Source organism: Coptis chinensis, chromosome 1 (assembly GCF_015680905.1).
Source record: "Coptis chinensis isolate HL-2020 chromosome 1, ASM1568090v1, whole genome shotgun sequence".
In the NCBI taxonomy this organism is placed as follows: domain Eukaryota; kingdom Viridiplantae; phylum Streptophyta; class Magnoliopsida; order Ranunculales; family Ranunculaceae; genus Coptis; species Coptis chinensis.
Window position 1 is genome coordinate 74,855,480 of NC_141456.1, and position 21,871 is coordinate 74,877,350.

At 35.9% G+C, this 21,871-nt stretch overlaps 1 protein-coding gene and 1 long non-coding RNA gene across 2 annotated transcripts; both read right to left on the minus strand.

Annotated features, from left to right (window-relative positions):
• Positions 1–4,767: 4,767 nt before the first annotated feature.
• On the minus strand, positions 4,768–5,343 carry LOC147525195 (uncharacterized). Its single transcript, XM_086578545.1, has 2 exons — positions 5,098–5,343; positions 4,768–4,983 (listed from the first exon to the last, which is right to left on the minus strand). Exons 1-2 carry the CDS (start codon positions 5,341–5,343, stop codon positions 4,768–4,770), a joined length of 462 nt encoding a protein of 153 aa, XP_086434671.1.
• Positions 5,344–20,031: 14,688 nt separating this feature from the next.
• On the minus strand, positions 20,032–20,422 carry LOC147525196 (uncharacterized). The gene is made up of 3 exons (XR_015197820.1): positions 20,372–20,422; positions 20,172–20,276; positions 20,032–20,085 (listed from the first exon to the last, which is right to left on the minus strand). It is a non-coding gene; the product is annotated as an uncharacterized LOC147525196 (long non-coding RNA).
• Positions 20,423–21,871: the final 1,449 nt, after the last annotated feature.

Here is a 21,871-nt window from a genome sequence, read left to right on the forward strand (position 1 = left end):
TTTGGTTTAATATTTCTATAATATTTTTTGTAAGAAATAAAGATGTTGGTCAAAGCCCAATCAAAGCTAGAGCCCATGAGCCAAAAAGGATCATTTAAACAATCAATAAGTTATTTTTTTTTTTTTTTTTTTTTTTTCCGATAAACAAACAATGAATAAGTGAGAGCTCATGGAATAAATTGTGTTATCAAGAATGGAAGGAAATCTACAAAGGATAATTGTAACTACCCCCATATTTTCTTACCATTTTCAGCTCATGAAATATCCTCATTTACATTATTTTTTTATTCCCTTGATTTTATTATATCAAATCATTCCTTAATTGATATATATTTTTTCCACCATATACATTCTCCCATTTCCTCCATAATTATAGAACTAGCGTTCAAGATTTAATGAAGTTTCAGAAAAACTAACAAGAGGTATAAAAATGAATTCACAAAAATGAAATACAAGAATTGTTGGTGAGTTTGTAACTTTCTATCAAGGGTTTTGATAAATTGATCTTTGCAAATTAATGTGTTTAATTGGTCATTATTTCCTTACAAGTTACTTTTATTTTTAGTTAGATAAGAAATTAGAAATTCTCAACAATTGTTGGTGAGTTAATATTAAGGGTTATATTGACATACCCCCAATCAGTAGTTGTACTTAGGATTACCCTCCCAAATTAACTGTCAAACACAAACAACTAACTTTTTCATCTATTGACCAGTCAAAATACTTAAAATTACATTTATACCATTTTACTCTCCCATATTTATTTTATTATTATTATTCTATGGGCCCACAAAAACAAATGTTCTCGATTTTTTTAATAAGTTAATAAAACCGAAAAAATAAAATAATTAAAAATAAGTAGGGCTCACAGTAGAAAAAATATGTTTTTTTAGTTTTGTGGGGCCAGATGAAAATAAAAAGAAATTTTAATTTTTCTCTTTAAAATTGATTTTTTTCCTATGGGCCCCATCATAATGAAAAATAAATAATAAAAAATTTGGGCCCAACAAACACTAAGTCCTCACATCATTTTATATTATTTTTTATTCACTTTAAAAAACTAGAAAACTAAAAATAAGTGGGACACACAGTAGAAAAATATATATCTTTTTTTAGTTTTGTGGGTCCATCATAATAAAATAAATATTCTCTTAACAAATGTGTGTCCCACACACACTAATCCCCACTTCATTTTTTTTGTTGTTTTTTGTTTTGTTTTGTTTTGTTGGGCCCATAGAATAATGAAAAATAAATGAGAAAATCTACTGTGCGTAAGAAAGAGGTGTGCACGAGAATCTAGGCCACTTATCAGGTAGGGGTACGTGTGTATTGCCCCAAGAAGTACTGCAATCAAGGTCCCTCATACCTGCATACAGGTGCAGCCTGCGTACTCTAGAACTACTAAAATTAAATAAACCAAAATCTAGGAGAGTAAAAAGGTATAAATGTATTTTATTGTGCCTTGTCTGGTCAAAGGATGAAAAAAGTTGTTTGACCGTTAATTTGGGGGGTATGTCACTATAACCCTAATATTAATTACAAACTTAGATATTAGTTTATGAAATCTCTTCTCCCTCGTTATTTATTCAATTCAAGATGTGGATTTTTTTTTTGTTAAGGGTAATTATATTAATAAAAAAGTTTTTTCGAAGTACAAAGAATGGATAGGATTGATAGTAAATCATTATCTCAAAGCTCAATTTACAAATCTATAGTACGTGGTGTTTATATCCTCAATTCTGTGCAAGAAGTCGGCCTACCATCCCACCACTTCTTCTCTCCCTTTGCTAGGTGAGCTGCTTCTTTGGAGCAAATGTCCACACCAAAATTAGCCTCACGCCAAGTGTTAGTCATAATGATCTAGTCCGCTAGCCCTTTCACTATGTCCCAAGCTGCACGAATTTGCCAATGTACCTGATCATTCTGAAAAGATTTCACTACCGCAGTAGAGTCGGATTCCACCCAGATAAGTTTCCATCCCAGTTCCCCCGCTTTTGAGATGCCCACCACTATCGCGAAACTCTCCGCTATAAATTTTGTGGCAATACCCAGGCCTCCTATATATGCGGCAATAACATTGCTAGTACTATCTCGAAGAAGCATGCCCTAACCTGAATTTTTGGGATTTCCTCGTGAACAACCATCAGCATTCACTTTTATCATGGTATTGGGAGGTGCCACCCAATAGCATTCAAGGATGCGTGGAGCCTTTCTTAGCTTGACCGGTAACTTCAAAGCCTTTAGAACTTCCAAGTCCCTGATGGAGTTATTCATATGTTTCTTTGATAGGTCATAAGCTCTTTTAACTGCTCCTCGAACTTGAAACATGACGAAACTTATACTCGACTTCTTGCTGCTGCCATATAAGACCCAATTTCTATTTCTCCAAACAGCGACTAAACATGTGATTACGGCTACCTTCCACAGATCTTGTAAGAGAGGACTTTCATTTCGACATTTTATGAACATTTCCTCCCTATTGGCAATCCTCGAGTGATGCTGCATGTTCTTTGCTATGAGCTCCCAGCATCTTTGTGCAAACCTGCATTCAAATAAAATATGAGCTTGAGTTTCCTCTGCCACCGTACAAATGCAGTAGCGAGATGCCAACTGGAATTTCCTCCCCTTTAGTTTCTTGTCTGTATGCATGGCACCATGGAGAATTTTCCAGCCTGTCCCAAGTGTCCTTGGCAACACCTCAGCTGACCAAAGAAACTTGGTCATCTGCGGCCCAATGGCCCTCTCTCTTATTGCTTCATATGCCGATCTAACCGAAAACAAGCCATTAGTGGATTGACGCCAAACTCTTCTGTCTTCTCTGTGCTGATCCGGAAGCTCCAACTAGCTTAAATCCACCCCAAGATTGATAAGAATTTGTTTCAGGGATTCGGGAAACTTCCATTGATTTCCCTGGATGTAAGCACTGAGGGGTGCTTTGAGTTTCTGCAGGAGCCTTTTGTCCTGGATAAAGTTTCTAATGATCACCTCACCTATCCAGTTGTCCCTCCATAAGCTTATAGTCTCTCCTTTTCCGATGATCCACCCTTGATAAGTATCCATCTCTCTGAGGGCCCATCGTAAACCGGTCCATATTATAGATTTCTTGTGGCTCGACCAACCCCCCGATTTGTTCCTGTTTTTTCCATTTATAAACTCTGACTAATCCAAGGTGTCATTCAGTAAACTCCAGGCTAGTTTCATGAGCATAGATAGATTTATATCTCTGAGCTTTCGGAGACCAAGTCCACCCTCTTCCTCTGGCCGACAAATCTTTTGCCATTTTACTGTGATGAATTTCCTCTCTGCTGGACTACCACTCCAAATGAAATTCCTGATAATGCCCTCGCATTCTTTGATCACCAACACTGACAATTTATAAATAGCCATGTTATGCACCGGTATGCTATTGAGGACTTGCTTTGCCAGAACCACATGACCTTTGAAGGATAGCATCTTTCCCGCCCAACTAGCTGCCCTTTTTCTAATCTTGTCAACCAGAGGAGCTAGCGTTGCTCTTGTAACCCTACCCACAGTTAAGGGAACACCTAAATATCTTTCTAGAAGAAACCCTTCTTTTATGCCCATGATATCCTCAATGTCCTATTTCCTTCTATACGTTATTGGACTCAAGAAAATCTTGCATTTTTCTTTGCTTATGAGTTATCCCGATGCCAACTGATAGGAATCTAGAAGCTCCATGAGATTAATGAGCTGCCTCCTTCTTACATTGCAAAAGATGAAGATATCGTTAGCGAACATAAGATGTGTAGGGATGGAATAGTTGCTCTGTATCACCATTCTTTGTATTTTCTTGTTCACACAAAGCCATTCCAAACCCTTACTCAGAAAATCCTCTGCAAAGGCAAATAATATCGGAGAAAGAGGATCTCCTTGCCTGATCCCTCTCTTCACTGTGAAACATCCAATAGGGCATCCATTAAAGAGAATAGAAATGGTATTATTTGTTACAATTCCCTGTATCCACCCTATCGGTTTCCCATCAAATCCCATTTTTTGCATAACTGCCCAAAGAAAATTCCAATCCAGAGTATCAAAGGCCTGCGATATATCCAGTTTGATGCCTATATTACCACCTCTTCTATTGACATTCAGCTCATTGATGAGCTCAGAAGCCAACCCCACTGCTTGAGAGGGGTTCCGATTAGCCATGAACCCAAATTGTTCTTTTGTGACAATCCTCTGAGAGAGAATATTTAGCCTAGAAGCCAAGATTTTTGTAATGACTTTGAAACCAAAATTTTCCAGACATATCAGTCTGAATCTGTCTAGTTGATTCACACCCTTTTCTTTTGGAATCATTACCAAGAAATTTGCATTAAAGCTACTCAGAATGTGACTTCTGATGAAGAAGTGTTGTACTGCTCTGACCATGTCCAACCCCACTATGTCCCAGAATGTCTGAAAGAAATGGCCTGAGAAACCATCCGGCCCAAGAGAGCTATCTGGATTCAAATCAAATACCGCCTTCTTTATTTCCCCTAGGGAGGGCAACCGAGTCAAGATCTCATTATCCTCTTCTATTATAGACCTTGGTATCAGCTTGATAAGATCTTCGTCAGTCGGCAACTCGACCCTCTTTAGTTTCTTAGAAAACTGCTGCACCATGAAATCCCCAATCTCCTTTTGATTAGTGAGAATCACCCCTTCTTTGTTTTTAAGTTCAGTAATGTATGATTTGTTTCTGTTCATATCCGCTAAGGCATGGAAGAACTTCATGCTTTTATCCAGATCATTATCCCATTTAACCTAGGACTTCTGCCTCCAAAAAGAATCTTCTTGGTCTAGTAAGCCCTCGACTTTGTTCTCTTGATTAATCAATTCATTGGCTAAAGCATCAGTGAAATTCCTCTCCAACTCCTTTTGCATATTCTCCAGAACCTCAGATTCCTCTCTCACTTTTGTGCCAAAGTTCCCAAAGATATTGCTGTTCCAGAACTTCAATTTACCTTTCAGGCGTTTGAGCTTTTGTGTAAGCACGAAAACTAAATGACCTTCTATGGGCTCTGGCCAACTCTAAAGCACCAGGTCCTTTAAACTTGGATGGGTGGTCCACATCTTGAAGAATTTGAAGGGTACATTCCTGGGCTTTAGAATTGTAGTTGTCCAATTAACAAGGGGTGAATGATCAGAGCACAATTTACTCAGAGCCCTATACCTCCAGCCTGGGTGCAAAAGGTTCCATTCATTATTTACAAATGCTCTGTCCAGCTTCCCTACTACCTTGTCCACTCGCATCTGTTTATTCCACCAAGTGAATTCGAACAGGGAGTGAGGCGCCTCCATCAGCTGGTTTGAGCTTAACATGTCTCTGAAGTCCGACATTGCCACAGACAGGGGAGTTCTTCCACCTTTCTTTTCTGTTGGGCTAAGATAAGCATTGAAGTCGCCTATAATGAGCCATGCTCTAGACTGAGAGTTTAAGCTGCTCAACTCCACCCAGAGTTGTCTTCTTTTCACATACACTGAGCTTGCATGGATGATAGTGATCAAACCATTCGAAGACTCTACCGTGATGTGTTGGTTCGATTGATTGTGTAGAGTTGGAGCCAACAAGTCATTCTTCCAGAGCAGCCAGAGATTAGGCACTCTGTTATCATTAGAATTGTGAATAATTTTGGTGCAAAGCCTCAACGAACGGAGATAAGCTGTAGAAAAACTAGAGGGATCAATCTTAAGCTTAGCTATACCAATGATATATGGCTCCCATTTTTCCACAAGATTTGCCAGCCTAGCTTTTGTTTTATCATTCGAGATACCTCGAACATTCCAAAATATGCACCTCGTTAGGAAAAGAGATGAGTTTATTATCAAATGAGGCAAGCCTTAATTCTTATTTGCTGATTTCACCCCAGACTGAAGCCTTGTCTTGGGTAGAGAAGCATTTTGCAACTTCCATTGAGGCATATAGCCTCTTTTCTTTGCTGGGTTGTCCCCCTTGTCAGGTGGTAAATGTTCCTCTGCCATTTCTACCCAGCTATTGGAAGTGAAGCCCGAATCTTTCTTCAACTCTGAATTTTCCGCATGCTGCGTACCCCCAATTCTTGGCTGTGGAGGAGTACTTATCACTACATTGTTTCTCTCTGGTGCATCCTTTTGCGGGCTCATATTGTTTATGTTTTCCTGATCACCATATGAAATACCCTGATGAACAACCATATGAAGAACCATATCAGCCTCCACATTTATAATTTCTCTCTCATACTCTGCCGGTGCTGATGGAGTGGTGTGATTACCACTCGTATCATGAATCAGCATAGCCAGTGTAGTCGAGGAGTCCTCCTTATCGACATCCATAGTTTCATTAACCACTTGTGGTTCTGTAGCATCAAAGAAAACTTCTTTGGCAGCCCCTTCCACCTCTTCGCTGATTGTGTTCAAGGCCTCGAAACTATTGTTTACTGCAGGTCCATTAGCCGTACCTGAGGTACTACCTTCCTTAATTTTCTAGACCTCAGAGCTTGTTTGCCTATGTTCTCGCCTGTGCCTGTGTCCCCTTTTCCTCTTGGGATGACTTACTTTTGTGGGAGGAGGAGGCGGTGTCAAGTCTGTGACCACAGTCTTCCCACCTACACTCATGAGCCCTCTTAAGCTTCTTGCATTCCGTTACTAGATGGCCCGACAATTTTGTAGTGGTTGCATATTTTAGGCAACTTCCCCACTTCCACTGTTTGCCAAAAGTTAAAGTGTGGCATTTTAACATATATCTGGTTTGGTAAAGGCTTCGACAGGTCTACATCCACCAGAATGCTTGTGTGGTACCCATACTCTTTGCGCAGCATTTTCTCATCTATTTGCATTGGGTAACCAACCCTTCATACAATAGAGAGCAAAGTGTCTGGCACCCAGAATTCTTGTCCAAGTTTCGGCAGACGAATCCAAACCAAGGCATGTGATTGTCGTTGCAAATCTGGGTTGAAGTTGGGACTCCATTGACTTAGACGGAGAGGGACTTCTTGCATTCCGTTACTAGATGCTCGACAATTTTGCAGTGGTTGCATATTTTAGGCAACTTCCCCACTTCCAATGTTTGCCAAAAGTTAAAGTGTGGCATTTTAACATATATCTGGTCTGGTAAAGGCTTCGACAGGTCTACATCCACCAGAATGCTTGTGTGGTACCCATACTCTCTGCGCAACATTTTCTCATCTATTTGCATTGGGTAACCAACCCTTCATGCAATAGAGAGCAAAGTGTCTGGCACCCAGAATTCTTGTCCAAGTTTCGGCAAATGAATCCAAACCAAGGCATGTGATTGTCATTGCAAATTTGGGTTGAAGTTGGGACTCCATTGACTTAGACGGAGAGGGACTTCTTCAAAGTTCCAGGCCCCCTGAGCCCAAACTCTATTCATGTCCTCTGCATTAGAGAAGTGGAGGAAGAGAAAACCCTTACTAATTGGCGTGATAAGCCACTCCCCAGTTGGTTGCCATTGTTCCTTTGCTATTCTTCTGACCTTCTCAAGCGGCATCTTCACCAGATCAATTCAACTGATGAGACAGTATTTGCAATACTACAATCCTCTTTCATAGGCGGGGGGAGATAGTGATGGAAGGGTAGTCTCCCATCTGTTCTGGAGGTGGAAACTCATTCATAACCACCTGTGGCAGAGAGCTTTGCTTCTTTGCTTCTACATAACTCCTGGAAGGTACCGTGCTATTAGCAGCACTCGTGTTGCCCACCACCCCCGAGGGAGTTGGGTTCTCAATCTCATAAAGATTTATCCTTGACAAACTTTTCTGGAACACTCACTGTAAATCAATAAGGGATTTTACCCAAAATAAAGAGAGCATGAGGATTAAGAAGCCTAAATGCCTAACCTTTTCAGAATTCTCACTGTTAGCAGTGAAGGATTTGACCTAAAAAGGTAGGAAGAAAATAGCTTTTTGGAACTCACACTGTTGAGCAGTGCAGGATTTTACTCGAAATGGAAAAGAAAAAAGATTGAGAAGATAGAGAAGAGCCTCCTATCTTTGATTTTAACTAAAAGCGCAAAAGAAAGGAGTACTGGATCCTAAGCGCAACTTATGTAATATCACACCCAGTCGCCCCAAAAATGGTCCCCATTGTTGTCCATCAATAACTTCTAATCATCACTTACCACTATTCTAATCATATTTTATTGATTATTTTGCTGTTTTTGAGATTTTTGTTGATTGACAAGTTCTATACGACATAATTAAATATTCAAGAATTTGTCTAAATCAGTACATGACTCAGTTCTATGAGGTTATAATGTTTTTTTTACGAATATACATTTCGTGTAGCTTTTGAATGTAATAAAGAGCAACAAATTGGTCTATTTATTTATTTCGAATAAAATAAGATGTCTAGATTTTGGTTAATTTTATGCTGCCTTTCTGTTTTGTTATATTGTTTTTTTTTTGTTTTTTCGAGCAATATATCGTGTACCCCAGAAACCGAGATATATAGGTGGATATATATTCTTTGACCGGTAAAAATTTTGTTTTGTGTGTCAATATATCGAAAATATCATCAATTATATCAGAAATATCATAAGTATCATTCTCCACGTCACTGTGTCAGTTGACTATGTCATTTTTCTGTGTAAGTGTAGAATTAGTGGAGCCACCCAAGAGCGTAAAGAGGAGCATGGGCAAAGATATTCAACTAAGGATGCCATAGTGAAAGTATGTCAGGATGATACATACTATATAGCATCTTTTTGAGCACCGTTATCACTTGGTTCTCATCATTCTTATCGGAAGTTTTGGTCTGCCAAAGTAAGGATGCTACTTAATATGTAGCATATATTTGTTAGGATGATATATATTATATAGCATCCTGTTGAGCACCGTTATCACTTGGTTCTCACCATTCTTACTGGAAGTTTTAGTCCGCCAAAGTAAGGATGATACATCTAATGTATCAAACGTTTGTCAGGATGATACATAATATATAACATTTTATTGAGCACCAGTATCACTTGGTGCTAACCATTCTTACTGGAAGTTATGGTTGGCTAAAGTAAGGATGATACATTCAATGTATCATTCTTTTGTTAGGATGATACATAATATATATAGCGTCCTTCTCAGCATACATTTGTCAGAATGATACATAATATATAACATCCTGTCATAATACATTTGTCAGAATGATACATATTATATAGCAGCCTGCGCACAGTAGATTTTGGCATCTATAAAGTGTAAATATTTCATAGTTTACTAGTTAACTAGGATCAAGAACAAGTCATCTCACTCAAAACGTAGGTCATTAGACTCAAAACCTTTTTGAAATTTGGACAATTCACGATCCTTCAAAATTAATTATAAACAAGTGGAAATTATAATGCTCATTATAATTTCAAATTGTTTAAGAACTTTCCGGAGTATTGAGACTCATATAAGGTTGAAGTGAATGAAATTGGTCTGCCACTCCAAATTGCCCAAAGGATTACATTTGATGAGAAGGTAACTGAACGAAATAAGGTTCACCTACAAGAGTTGGTCGACAAGAAGTAAGAACCGCCAAGACCCGGAAGCACCGTTGCATGACTTGTGAAATTATAGTTAGTGGACTTGTGAAATTATAGTTAGTGGTATTATGTACACTGACTATAATTTCACAAGTCATGCAACTGTGCTTTCGGGTCTTGGTGGTTCTTACTTCTTGTCGACCAACTCTTGTAGGTGAACCTTATTTCGTTCAATTACCTTCTCTTCAAATGTAATCCTTTGGGCAATTTGGAGTGGAAGACCAATTTCATTCACTTCAACCTTATATGAGTCTCTATACTCAGGAAAGTTCTTGAACAAGTGGAAATTATAAAGACCTCTCTTTATAATTACATGTATTTACATCACATATTCTAAATGTTTTGCAAATAGCAGCACTCAAACCTCTCAAAATACCAAAAGAGTGGAAGTAGACAGTAGATAAATAAATAATGCTCCAAACTAACTAAATCTGGTTTAGATTGGCTATATCTATTGGAGCCTCCATAACGCTTCCCGTTCTTCGGTTCTTCTCCGTTTCATCACCTAACATCTTCTTCAATCCATTCAAAGCAATAGAAAGTGCATCAACATCTTCCACTACTTCACATATAACTGGTGCGAGTGTACTTTTAATATCTCTGACCTCAACCCATACAATGCTTAACTCCCTCTTCAGAGAGTTAATAGCGTCATATATATTGTATGACTGGTTTGGTTCAACTTTGCATTTTTCTTAATCTGGGATTTTCGTATATAAAACAACAGAGAACACAAGGTCATTATTTATAAGAGACATGAAAATTAAAGAACTAGCAAAGAAACAACTTTATGAAAAACCGAAAACAACAAGCGACTTCTATCATGATACATACTAATAAGGATGCAAGCTATAGTGTGATTTTTTTTCAGGAGCCAATATTGAAATAAATGGGTTAATCTCAAAAAATTAAGATTTACCATCACTCAATTCCTCTACTGGTCAAATTTTCTCAAAACTAATAACCACCAAAAAATCCACCAAAATCTACTCTTTTCTTCTTCTCAAATCAAACCAAAAAGAACATATCATCCGATTAGTACCTCTTCTACTTAGGGCCAAGACCAACTACAGTTCGTCAACACCTCTAGAAGTAGTTAACAACCAAAAACATCTATTTACAGTTTCGTACATACTATGTAATTTGCAAAACACTAATAGAGGAAACATCTCAAACGTTCTAGAAGAAACATCTCCCAAGCTTTGAGTTAGTAGCTATAGGTTGTTCCTAGTAGCTAGGTATCTAGGTAGTTCCTAGTAGCTAGTTGCTATCTTCTTGGATGGCTATCTTAATGCAACCGATATCATCAGGTCCACTTATCCGCTCTTTCATCCGTTGTTAGGTTGTAGCTCTCTTATTTCCTTTGGTAGTAGATCTTGCTGTTAGACGAAGAGCGGAGTGGAGCAAGGACAAGATATTAGTTACCTTGCGCTATTCCTAAATAAGGCTACGGAATGTAGTGAGCGTTTCCCAATTGTGGAGCGGGAAGGTAGTTATTTCCATGCTAGTGAACTAAGTGTTGTTCTTAAGTCCCTTATAATCTTCTTTTTCTATGCTAGTTGTTAAAGGTTATAACACGATAAGACATGTTAAAATTAGATGGGCTGCTGCTAGGTCAAGAGCGTAGGAGCGGAGCGAATTAGCTTTCTCTTTCCTGTAGTGTTTAAACCTCTTATTTAGTGCAGTTGTATGTGTGAAGGCTAGGTTCTTGAATGGTTTACCTGAGGTTTTTTTTACTGTATCCCAGGGGTGTAGGAGCAGAGGGAGGAGCCTAAGGTCGTTTCCTGTAGGTCTTTCTTTCCTGGCTTTATAGTAGCTAAAGTTTCCTTACTCTTCTGTTAGTAGGATAAGGCCTCCCAGCTTCTTGTTTTTAGTTGGCGAACTTGCCATTATAAGCTATCCAATTGAAGTCTTTAAACGAGAGTTAGAAGGCTTAGACTCTAGGATCTAATCTCTGCTTGTTGTTGAAGGACTTCTTCCCTGATTGATTCCTCAACCTAGGATAGATCACCTATTATGCATTGTATCTTTATCCGCCCCAGCTCTTAGGTCTTGGTAGCTAGTGGGAATGTAGGATAGCTCAAGTAATAGACTGACACCAATTCCTCTGATAAGAGAAAATAGATCCACATGATCAACCAAAAAGGCTTTCTATGGCCATTCTTTGCCTGAGCAAATGATGCCTTCGGGAAGGACGAATGGAAGTTTTTTTTCCTTACCTATACTATCCCCTATCAAGGAAGAGCATGAACAAGATGGGATAAGCGCATCGGAGAAGGAATAGGTTGCAGCTTTTGTTGGTCCTACCTAGTAGCTAGATGCTTTAGTAGCTAGCTGGTTTGGGAAGGAAAGACAGGTAAGAATGGTATTGTATCCCTCGTTTCTTGTTTTTCCTCTTGCTAGGTTGTAATTTAACTTTAATATGACCATATAGTATAAAGACGTATAAAGGAGGAAAGAAATGTGCTTCATGATCTATTGGTAGATGTTAAGTACAAAACCTTGTGCATTACCAGTTTCTCATAGACTTGTGTACATATCAAAATGACAATAAAAAGCTTGTTAACACTATTTCTAATTCACAAAGGAATGAGAAAAATATTGGTTGGTATAAATATTAAAAAAGAAAATCCTATTTTTTTTTCTCTACAATTAAGTTTTTGAAATGGTAAGTATAAGAAAAGAGGGGAGGGGGAGTATCACATTCAGTTGTATAATAAGGATACACTCTCTGACCAACTCCTTGAAATGCAAGATCCAAAATTTTCGTAGAACTAGCCATCTTTCGAGAATCTTCTCAATCAATCCCTTTCTTACTACAAAGATAAAGAGAATGCCTTTCAAATTTCTGGTAAGTGGTAACTTTTGAAATTTGGCAGCCTAAATAATTACACAAATTGTAGCTGAAGAAAGCAAAAGTAAGAAACATATCTAGAAGAATGAAAGTAATGATCATCAATGAGTGTGATTAAAATCTATATAAAAATAGACACAATACACGCACTTGTGCACCTCTCAAACAAATAAATGTGTGCAATAAACTATTAGCAAAGTCATTAAACTATTAGCAATAAACTCTATTCAAATAGTACAATTCAATCCCAAATTTCACAATGGAAAACACATTGTTTGTTAACCAAGTCCTCTAAACTTTTCCAAAGTGTGCACACTCTTAACTTACACTGAATATTCCTTTAAAGAATTATCAAGTCCACAGCAAACAATACTAGCATCAGATTCTAAGCTCAGAAATTATACACGTTCAATTTCATAAGATCTACTTGTCCACACTATACACAAACAACATGTGGCAATGTATTTATATTAATTCATGATCATTTTGTGTGATCAAATAGATCAAATCATAAAATTCAATCAGATACTAGATCAATTAAATTATGGATCAAAACAAAACAAACAAGCCAAGATCTAGAACAACAACAACAACAACAACAACAACAACAACAATTAAAGTAAATGGAATTCAATAGATATATTCAATATGATCAAACAAACAAGTATCAAAGATCCAATCCGAATTGAATAAAAAAAACATACATGAGAATCTCTCTTTTGCTTTCTCTCTGTTTATTTTTGTGTACAGTCTATGAGAAATTGGTAATGCACAAGGTTTTGTACTTAACATCAGGGTGTCGACTTTGGCAACAGAGTTAATGATTGAAATTTTGAAATGAGATACATATACAAGTTGAAATGACAAGGTTAAAAAGCAAGGTTAAGAAAAAATGAAGATAAGAAAAAGTACCAAGCCTGTCCAATGGAAATAGAAAGAAATCTGGAAGAATTGCTTACTCAAAAGGTATGTCCTCACCTGAACACCACCATCCCAAACAAAAAAAAAGCTTTTATTATTGATGATCAAGTCGCAGAAATGAATACCACCATCCTCTTCACCATCTTTGCCAACTTATTTTCCGAAATGAATTGCAAAACCTCACAAAATGGATTTCTCAGAGACTAACAGTTGTCACTTGGCACAAATCTTGAGATGGTTTGCAGCCCATGCTTTGTACGAATGATTACACTTGCATAAAAACACGTAAATATATATTTGTGATTTTTCCCCTTTTTTTAAGAGTGTGGATCCCCTAAAATAGGCCACTTGATAACTGTTTTAACTCCCCACCTATCCACTTTCACAGCCGTGCCTTTGGCATTTGATTTTCCACCTATCCCCTAATAGTAGATTTTCAACGCCCACAGTAGATTTTGTATTTTGGATAATGTTTATAGATTTTGGAATGTTTAATTCCTATTTTCTTCCCTTTATTAATTTCAAATTGTACTCTTCAAGAAAAATATTTTACATAAATAAATACATACCCTATTCTTAAAAAAATATTTATTCTTTAAACTAGAAAGTATACCAGTGTAGACGATGGGCTTTTTTAAAAACTTGTTCAACAATTATAACTATCCAAAATCTATAAATTTTTTAACATATAGATTTTTTTTAACTATACATATAGAAATTTTTTAACAAATTGTGATTCCTATTTTCGTCGCTATCCCATTTTAATTTCATAACAAATTATTTTAATCAAGTCTTAAAAACCCATTTTAATTTCTCAACAAATGATTTTAATTAAGTGTTAAAAACCCATTTTTTAATTGGGGGAGGGATCTCGTTTTAATTTAGAAGTGTGATTCCCATTTTAATTAGATGTGCTAGAATTTCTCTTTTCAATAGGAGAGGAATTCCCATTTTGATAGTAGCTAATGACGTGGAATTTTAAGAGAGCTAGAAAAATACCCCTTGTGGGAACTTTAAAACCGTGTATATATAGTTTATTATCGAAAAAAAAACATGTATAGTTGAGGGGTAACCTTATATAATATGTGGCCTTAATTTATTTGTATGTTGAAAATGTGGCTACAGTGAATGTTTTGGATTATTAATTTGGTTTAATTTTTTTTGTAGGAAATAAAGATGTTGGTCAAAGCCCGAGCCCATGAGCCAAAGATGATCATTTAAATAATCAATAAGTAATAGCGCGCTCATGGAATAAATTGTGCTATCAAGAATGGAAGGAAATCTACAAAGGATAATTGCAACTACCCCCATATTTTCTTACCATTTTCACCTCATGAAATATCCCCATTTCCATTAGTTATTTATTCCCTTTATATTATTATATGAGATGGATTATTATATCAAATCATTCCTTAATACCTTATATTTTTGTCACCATATATATTCCCCCATATCCTCCATAATTCTAGAACTAGCATTTAAGATGATGGCTGAAGTGTCAGAAAAATTAACAAGAGGTGTAAAAATGAAATACAATAATTGTTGGTGAGTTAATAACTTTCTACCAAGGGTTTTGGTAAAGATGATCTTGTGTTTTCTGTTGTTTTATATATGAAAATCCCAGATTCAGAAAAATGCAAAGTTGAACCAAACGTGTCGTATAATATATATGACACTATTAACTCTCTGCAGAGGGAGTTAATCATTGTACGGGCTGAGGTCAGAGATATTAAAAGTACACTCGCACCACCTATATGTGAAGTAGTGGAAGATGTTGATGCACTTTCTATTGCTCCGAATAGATTGAAGAAGATGTTAGGTGATGAAATGGAGAAGAAACGAAGAAGGGGAAACGTTGTGGAGGATCCAATAGATATAGCCGATCTGAACCAGATTTAGTTAGTTTGGAGCATTGTTTATTTATGTACTGTCTACTTCCACTCTTTTGGTATTTTGAGAGGTTTGAGTGCTGCTATTTGCAAAACATTTAGAAGATGTGATGTAGATATATGTAATTATAAAGAGAGGTATTTATAATTTCCACTTGTTTAAGAATTTTCATGAGTATTGAGACTCATATAAGGTTGAAGTGAATGAAATTGGTCTGCCACTCCAAATTGCTCAAAGGATTACATTTGAAGGGAAGGTAACTGAATGAAATAAAGTTCACCTACAAAAAGTAAGAACCACCGAGACCCGAAAGCACCATTGCATGACGTGTGAAATTATAGCCAGTGGTATTATGGCACTATGTGTCCAGCCCAATTAGCAATTACAGTTGATTTAAAATAGGCCCATATTTAAGTTTCAATAAGCCCATTAACTTGAGTCAAACTATTCAAGAGAGAAACCCTAAAGCAGCAGTTGCCTCCTTCACTTATGTTTTTTTATAAGGGAGCCTCCCTCTCCAACGCAGCTAGAGAATAGAAGAAAGTCAGTGAAGATGTGAAGATAGGTCGAAGAAGAAGATAGGTCTAAGAATAAATCACACTTTTTCTTCTATCTCTTTCTTTCAACTTACTTTAAGTCGAAATACACAAGTGGTATCCATCTTCTTGACGGTGAAACCAGGAAGCTCTATGGTTGATTCACTACTACATTTTTCTCCATTATGTTGTCATGTGGGGTGCACCTATATTACTTGTATGCAGGTACATTTCAGATCTCGTGTTACTTTTACATAGTAGGCGTGATTACAACTACTTGAATAAGACCATCAAATGTGTGCTTAGGGCATGGTATTTATAGCAGTTTATAGCCGTTGTTACAATATATTTGATAATTTGTGCTGGTCGTATGCTAATAAGTAGAGTGTCCAAGCTAGCATGGAGTTTTAACTTGAGTTCGTTTGTAAATAACAAAGATGACCAATATATATATGGGCCTTGGTTACCATTTGCAATTTGAATATGATATCTTTAGAAGTTATTAGATATTGCAAAGATTTGTGAGTACAGAGTTAGTTGGTACAGAGTTTATAACGTTGAGTTCATTATAACATGGAGTTTATTTAAGACATGTAATCTCTTGTCTAAATGTAGATATGCTAAAGGAAATAGCAAGCGTTACTTATATGACAATCTTTTTAACTATGATTTCTAGCTTTTCCATATCATTTTTTTTTATCTCAGTGAAGTGGATAATCCCTTTTTACGTACAATTTCAATTGCACATTTTGTTCTCTTATGACTAATTATTAGTGCAACACCATGTTATACAATATGTATGGGTTCTCAGTGAATAATATAGTGGTGTTGATATGTTAGCTTAGTTACTAGTTGAACCGCCATTCCATTTTTCTTTGTCAACCATACTTTTACTCCAGAACAAATGTTTCAAAATGTAATACCTTTTTAATGTTTTCATGTAGTCATATAGTCAAATCTTTCTAAATCCGTTCATGAGATATTGCTTATTATAAATGTTTTAGTAACAGTAACATATGTTGTAACTATAAGTTGCTCTTCAACTAGAAGCATTTCTATCTTATAAATTTAGCAAAATTATTAATTTAGTTCTCTAGTCTCAGAACTTTACAATTTTATTATTTAAGCATGATAATTATTTTATTGTGTATTAAATTATCGGGGTTCTATTATACCAAAAGGAACCATGAAACCACTTAACATTAAGGCCATCTAGAGACCACCATAATTGTAATAAGGATATCAGTTAAATATCTGATTTACGTGTAGGCTTGGAAGGAGTGATTTAACAATTGACGTTATCAGTGATTGGAAGAGAGTAATTTGGTTTGGGGTGGTGGTGCGCTTTAATGTTGGTTGGTTTAGAGAAAATTTACAAGACTTGTCGTGGTTGATAAATTTTCTCTACACCACAAAAAACGTTAAAGCGCATTGCCATCCTAAGCCAAATAAGGCTAAGTCCAATGGTTTAGAGAGCTAAAACATTAAACCACAATAGTACAGTGGATACAGTTAGGGGGATAGTGTTTAAGGACCCAATGGATTTTCTTCTACCCACCAGAAATATCAACCCATGGTAGTTGTCAGTACCAATGGTGGATGAGAGAAAAAAATATCTGGTAGCCGCCACTTACAAAGGCGTGTATAATTTCATTTTAAATCCTTTTACTATTTTCCTCTTCCTTCAGCTCTGTCTCTTAGACAAATAAATATGTACATAATGTAAAAGACTAGGGATAGAGAGGTAATTGGACAAACTAAATGTTTTAAAATGAATTTGGTCAATTCAGTAAGGACACAAATACCGCTATTGCGAGTGGCATGTGGAGAATGGTTTTTAAAATTTTGGCCGCCACTCTTACTGGCAAGTGGGTGGATTTCTTATACCCGCCATTCCTATTAGTATGCAGAACATACACTATCTCGCTAAAACTCACAGTATAGATAGGTAATAAAATAGCAATACCATGTGTAGACTATTCCATGCCATGAGATTTCATGGTTCGCGCAAACGCAATCCTTATATGCTACCCCTCTAGGTATGAAAATATTTGAAAAGAAAGTTATGATAGAGTTGGCTATCCCGGTGGTTGTTAAGTTATAATGATTTATCTTCTCAATTTGAAAAAACTTTCAATTTGAGAGGACAAATCATTATAACTTAACATCCACCGAAGGTAGCTAACTCTATCATGTCCAACTTTTCAATTATTTCCTTACGTTTAAGTTAAGTTTGGGTAAAAGGTTGTTCCATAGATATAGATAAATATCTGTCATAGTGATACATCACATTAGAAATAGTTTTGCATCGTGACAAATATAATAAGGGAAAAATCTTAAACAGTAAAATGTCAAGACATATCTGTAAATCATATTGATGTATTGGCATCCTCTATTGTTGTCACAACACTTAATCATTTTTTGTCATGCGGTACTATGAAAATTGTCATATCTATTTTTTCTCTTGTCGAACATTTAACCTAAAGGCTCGTGCTTAGACGGTTTCATGTTACGATATTTCCTTGTTAGTGTAGTCCCAAGCCAATGACCCACCGATGTCCCTCGATCTAGGTATGAAAATATTTGAAAAGAAGGTTATGATAGAGTTGGCTATTCGGTGCATGTTTAGTTATAATGATTTTTCTTCTCAAATTGAAAAACCTTTCAATTTGAGAGGATAAATCATTATAAGTAAACATCCACCGGAGGTAGCTAACTCTATCATGTCCAACGTTTCAATTATTTCCTTACGTTTTAGGTTAAATAGTAAAATATCAAGACATCAGTAAATCATATTGATGTTTTGGCATTTCTCTATTTTTGTTTAAGATATTCCTTAGATATTTCTGTCACGACGCTTAATCTTTTTTTGCCATGTAGTACTATGAAAATAGTCATATCTAATTTTTCCACTACTAAACAAATGACTTGTGATGACGGCTTTTAGTTGTCATGAAATAGGTTTAATGACATTTTTTGTTTAAGAGACAACCGTCATTATAGAGCCCGTCATAAAAGTTAACAAAAACCATCATAAAGTTGATGATGGTTCTGGAAAAGCTGACATCAATGCTCGAACTTAATATGACAAAAATTCATTTATAAACGTCATAACTGAATCCTTTTGTATGATATGTTTTACTTAACCATCATAGTTTATTAGAAAAAGTGTCAAGAACTAAACCTTCATTTATGATTGTTTTTATTTAAGCGTCACCTTGAGAAACAAAAACGTCAAGAAATTAACACTAAAACTGTAAATAATTGGTATGCCACACGACAGTTCTTTGGAAGCTGTCATAACTCCTTTTTTTTCCCCTGTAAATCTGAAGATTCCTATAAATTTGAAATTCCTGTAAACCAATACATTCCAACACCACCAATACATTCAGACACTTGACAGCTGGAGTCCATTACGGAAACAAAAATCAAACTTTTATTACCAACATAAATCATTCCAAGAACTTGTTCATATTACATGATTTATTCATGGAGAAAAAAATTAAATAACTTAAACACTTTATTCAAAATCAAGTCTCATAATCCAACAACAATGCAATTTACATAACTCATCCAACAAATTGATAATCAATCGATCCATCTCAAACAAACTTAATTGAGCTACCGTGTTATCTCACTTATAACCTAAAAAACAATATGAAGAAGAATGTGTTAGTTTATTTAATAAGTAAACTAAAAATATAATCATGTAACGACTTCTACACAATATTAAAAAATACACAAACAATGTGTTAGCACACTAAGTCAATAACTACTAAATGAAAGAGATGCAATCAACTATAACAAAGGAAAGAACATAAGAAATCAGACCTAAATTCGAAATGTATGGTGGAAAATCTTCAAACTAAAGCTTCATATACAACCCCCAAAAACCTATCAAACATAAAAGATATATAAATGGTGCACATACCTATGCTGAGATAAATTTCTCGATGTACTCGATAAACTCTAAACGAATTTCAATAAGGTCTGCGCTTGTATATGTTTTAGTGTTAGCCAACTCCATTAGCTACATAAGTTAACAAAGAAATTACAATCATCTCTGTTCTTTTTATATATACTTGCAATTAGTATGTGAAATAAGAACTATTAACCTTTGTTTTAAGTGATTGATTAGGGTTCTTCATAAAGTGTCTCATGAACCGCATGACGTAATATCCACATTCAAAATCTCCTAGATGTTTAGGGCACTACACACCAACATCAAAAAATTGTTGATCAACATTCGATCGATAATGGACTATAATTTACATTGTATATTCAAGTAATGCTTATTTACCTGGACACGTTGCCATTTTGGTTCCACTCTCTTTCCTTCACCCAATGCTAGTGTTTTGATCCCACTAAAGAAGAATTTCAATATGTTAAAAGATGTAGGCATATGTACGTATCATACAAAAATTAAAACTAAAAGTAAAAATCAACTCACGTGTTCACCATCACTTTTAGGTTTATATTCGGTTCACATCCAATTGAATCAAGATAATATACTTCTTTTGCACTTACGTCAATCATTACCAAGACCCAATGATTCCTAAAATCATATATAGAACAAGAGCATCACAAAATAATATAAAACAAAATTAATGAGATCCAACATATCTTAATTAACATAGCTAACATGTTTACCCTGGGTTGTAAGGAAGGAAAATAACTTGGTCTCTTTGTCTTGCCTGTAATCTATTCAAGACAAAATGGCTCATCTTTCTTATCAGCATAACGACTGAAATCAGCGGGATAGCAAAATCCAAACCTTTGTTGAGAACTTTCATATTTCTCAAACAAATATCTAAAAGGGAATGTAAACATTAGTACATCTACATATCGAAGAGGAGTAATCAAACAACCCATTAATCAAAAATATTTGACACACCTGATATAAGCAATAATGCTATTGGCATTCAACAAATTCTTAGGCTGACAAACATCCATGATCTCATCTTTGGCGATAAAAAATTGCAACTCACGCTCAAAAACCTTAGTGTCCATTTGACTTATGTGATTTCCTTTCATTACACTTCCCACCAAAACCCCAAACTCTTTCAGCGTACATTCATCGAACTCATCACATTCAACTTCATCAATCTAACAAAAACAAACAACTCATAATAAGAATAAATAGTTATAGATATATGTAAAAAGTGTTAAATGTTTTACCATATTTTCAAGCATCACAAAGTCATGAGGCCAAGCCACATGGTACCCAACCACACCTCCAACAGTGGTATGTCATCATCAAAAATCGGTCTTGGTAAAAGGGCAGTTGCAAAAAATTGAACGTATAATTTGAACACGCACATAACCTTTCCCCAATCTAACATCATTTATCATTTCATCTGCTCCTGACCCCTCAATTAAACTAGCATCATCAATAACATTGCCCCTTTTGACTCCAAAATTAACTTACACATTGGAAACAACGACAAACATAGCGATAATAGTAAGTTTGGAGACAATAGAGTACTATGGTCACTAATTATGGACTTTACACAGAGTTTACCTTCGCATTTCCTGATTTAGACTTAGAGATTGACATGTCCTTTTAGGCTTCGAGAACCTTGTTATTGTCCTTCTAGCGAATAGCTTAACAAGCATAATAATAATGTTTTTAGTAATATGGTGAGCGTATAACCTTTAGTAAACATGTTAATATCAAATACCTGCTCATTTCCCGACTTAGGTTTTGATATTGCATTATCGCAAAGTAGCACAAATTCACGAGGCCAAGCCACATTGTAACCAACCGCTCCTCCGACAGTGGCAGTTGCTGAAATTGGTCTTGGCAAAATGGGAGTTGCTGAATTGGTCTTGGCAACATCCTCATCAATAACTCGTCTTGGCAAAATGGCAGTTGCTAAAATTGCACGTATAATATGAACACGTACATATCCTTCCCCCAATGTAACGTTATGGATCTTCTCGTCTAGTCCTGACCCCTCATTGAGACTAGCATCAGCAACAACATTGTCTTTTGACTCCAAAGCCAGCTTACACATTTGATATCAATGACAAATATAACAATAATGATAAGTTCACATATCCTAGAATACCATGATAACTCACTATAGAAATTACACAACATTTACCGTCATATTTCCTGATATAGGTTTTCAGATTGCCACATCACAT

What these genes read in the sequence shown, in the direction of transcription:
- LOC147525195 (XM_086578545.1), bottom strand. Translation starts at nt 5,343, where the DNA reads ATGTCGGACTTCAGAGACATGTTAAGCTCAAACCAGCTGATGGAGGCG. An exon ending in CAATTCTAAAGCCCAGGAAT is followed by an intron (nt 4,984 to 5,097) that starts GTACCCTTCAAA and finishes CTTACACAAAAG; the next exon opens with CTCAAACGCCTGAAAGGTAA.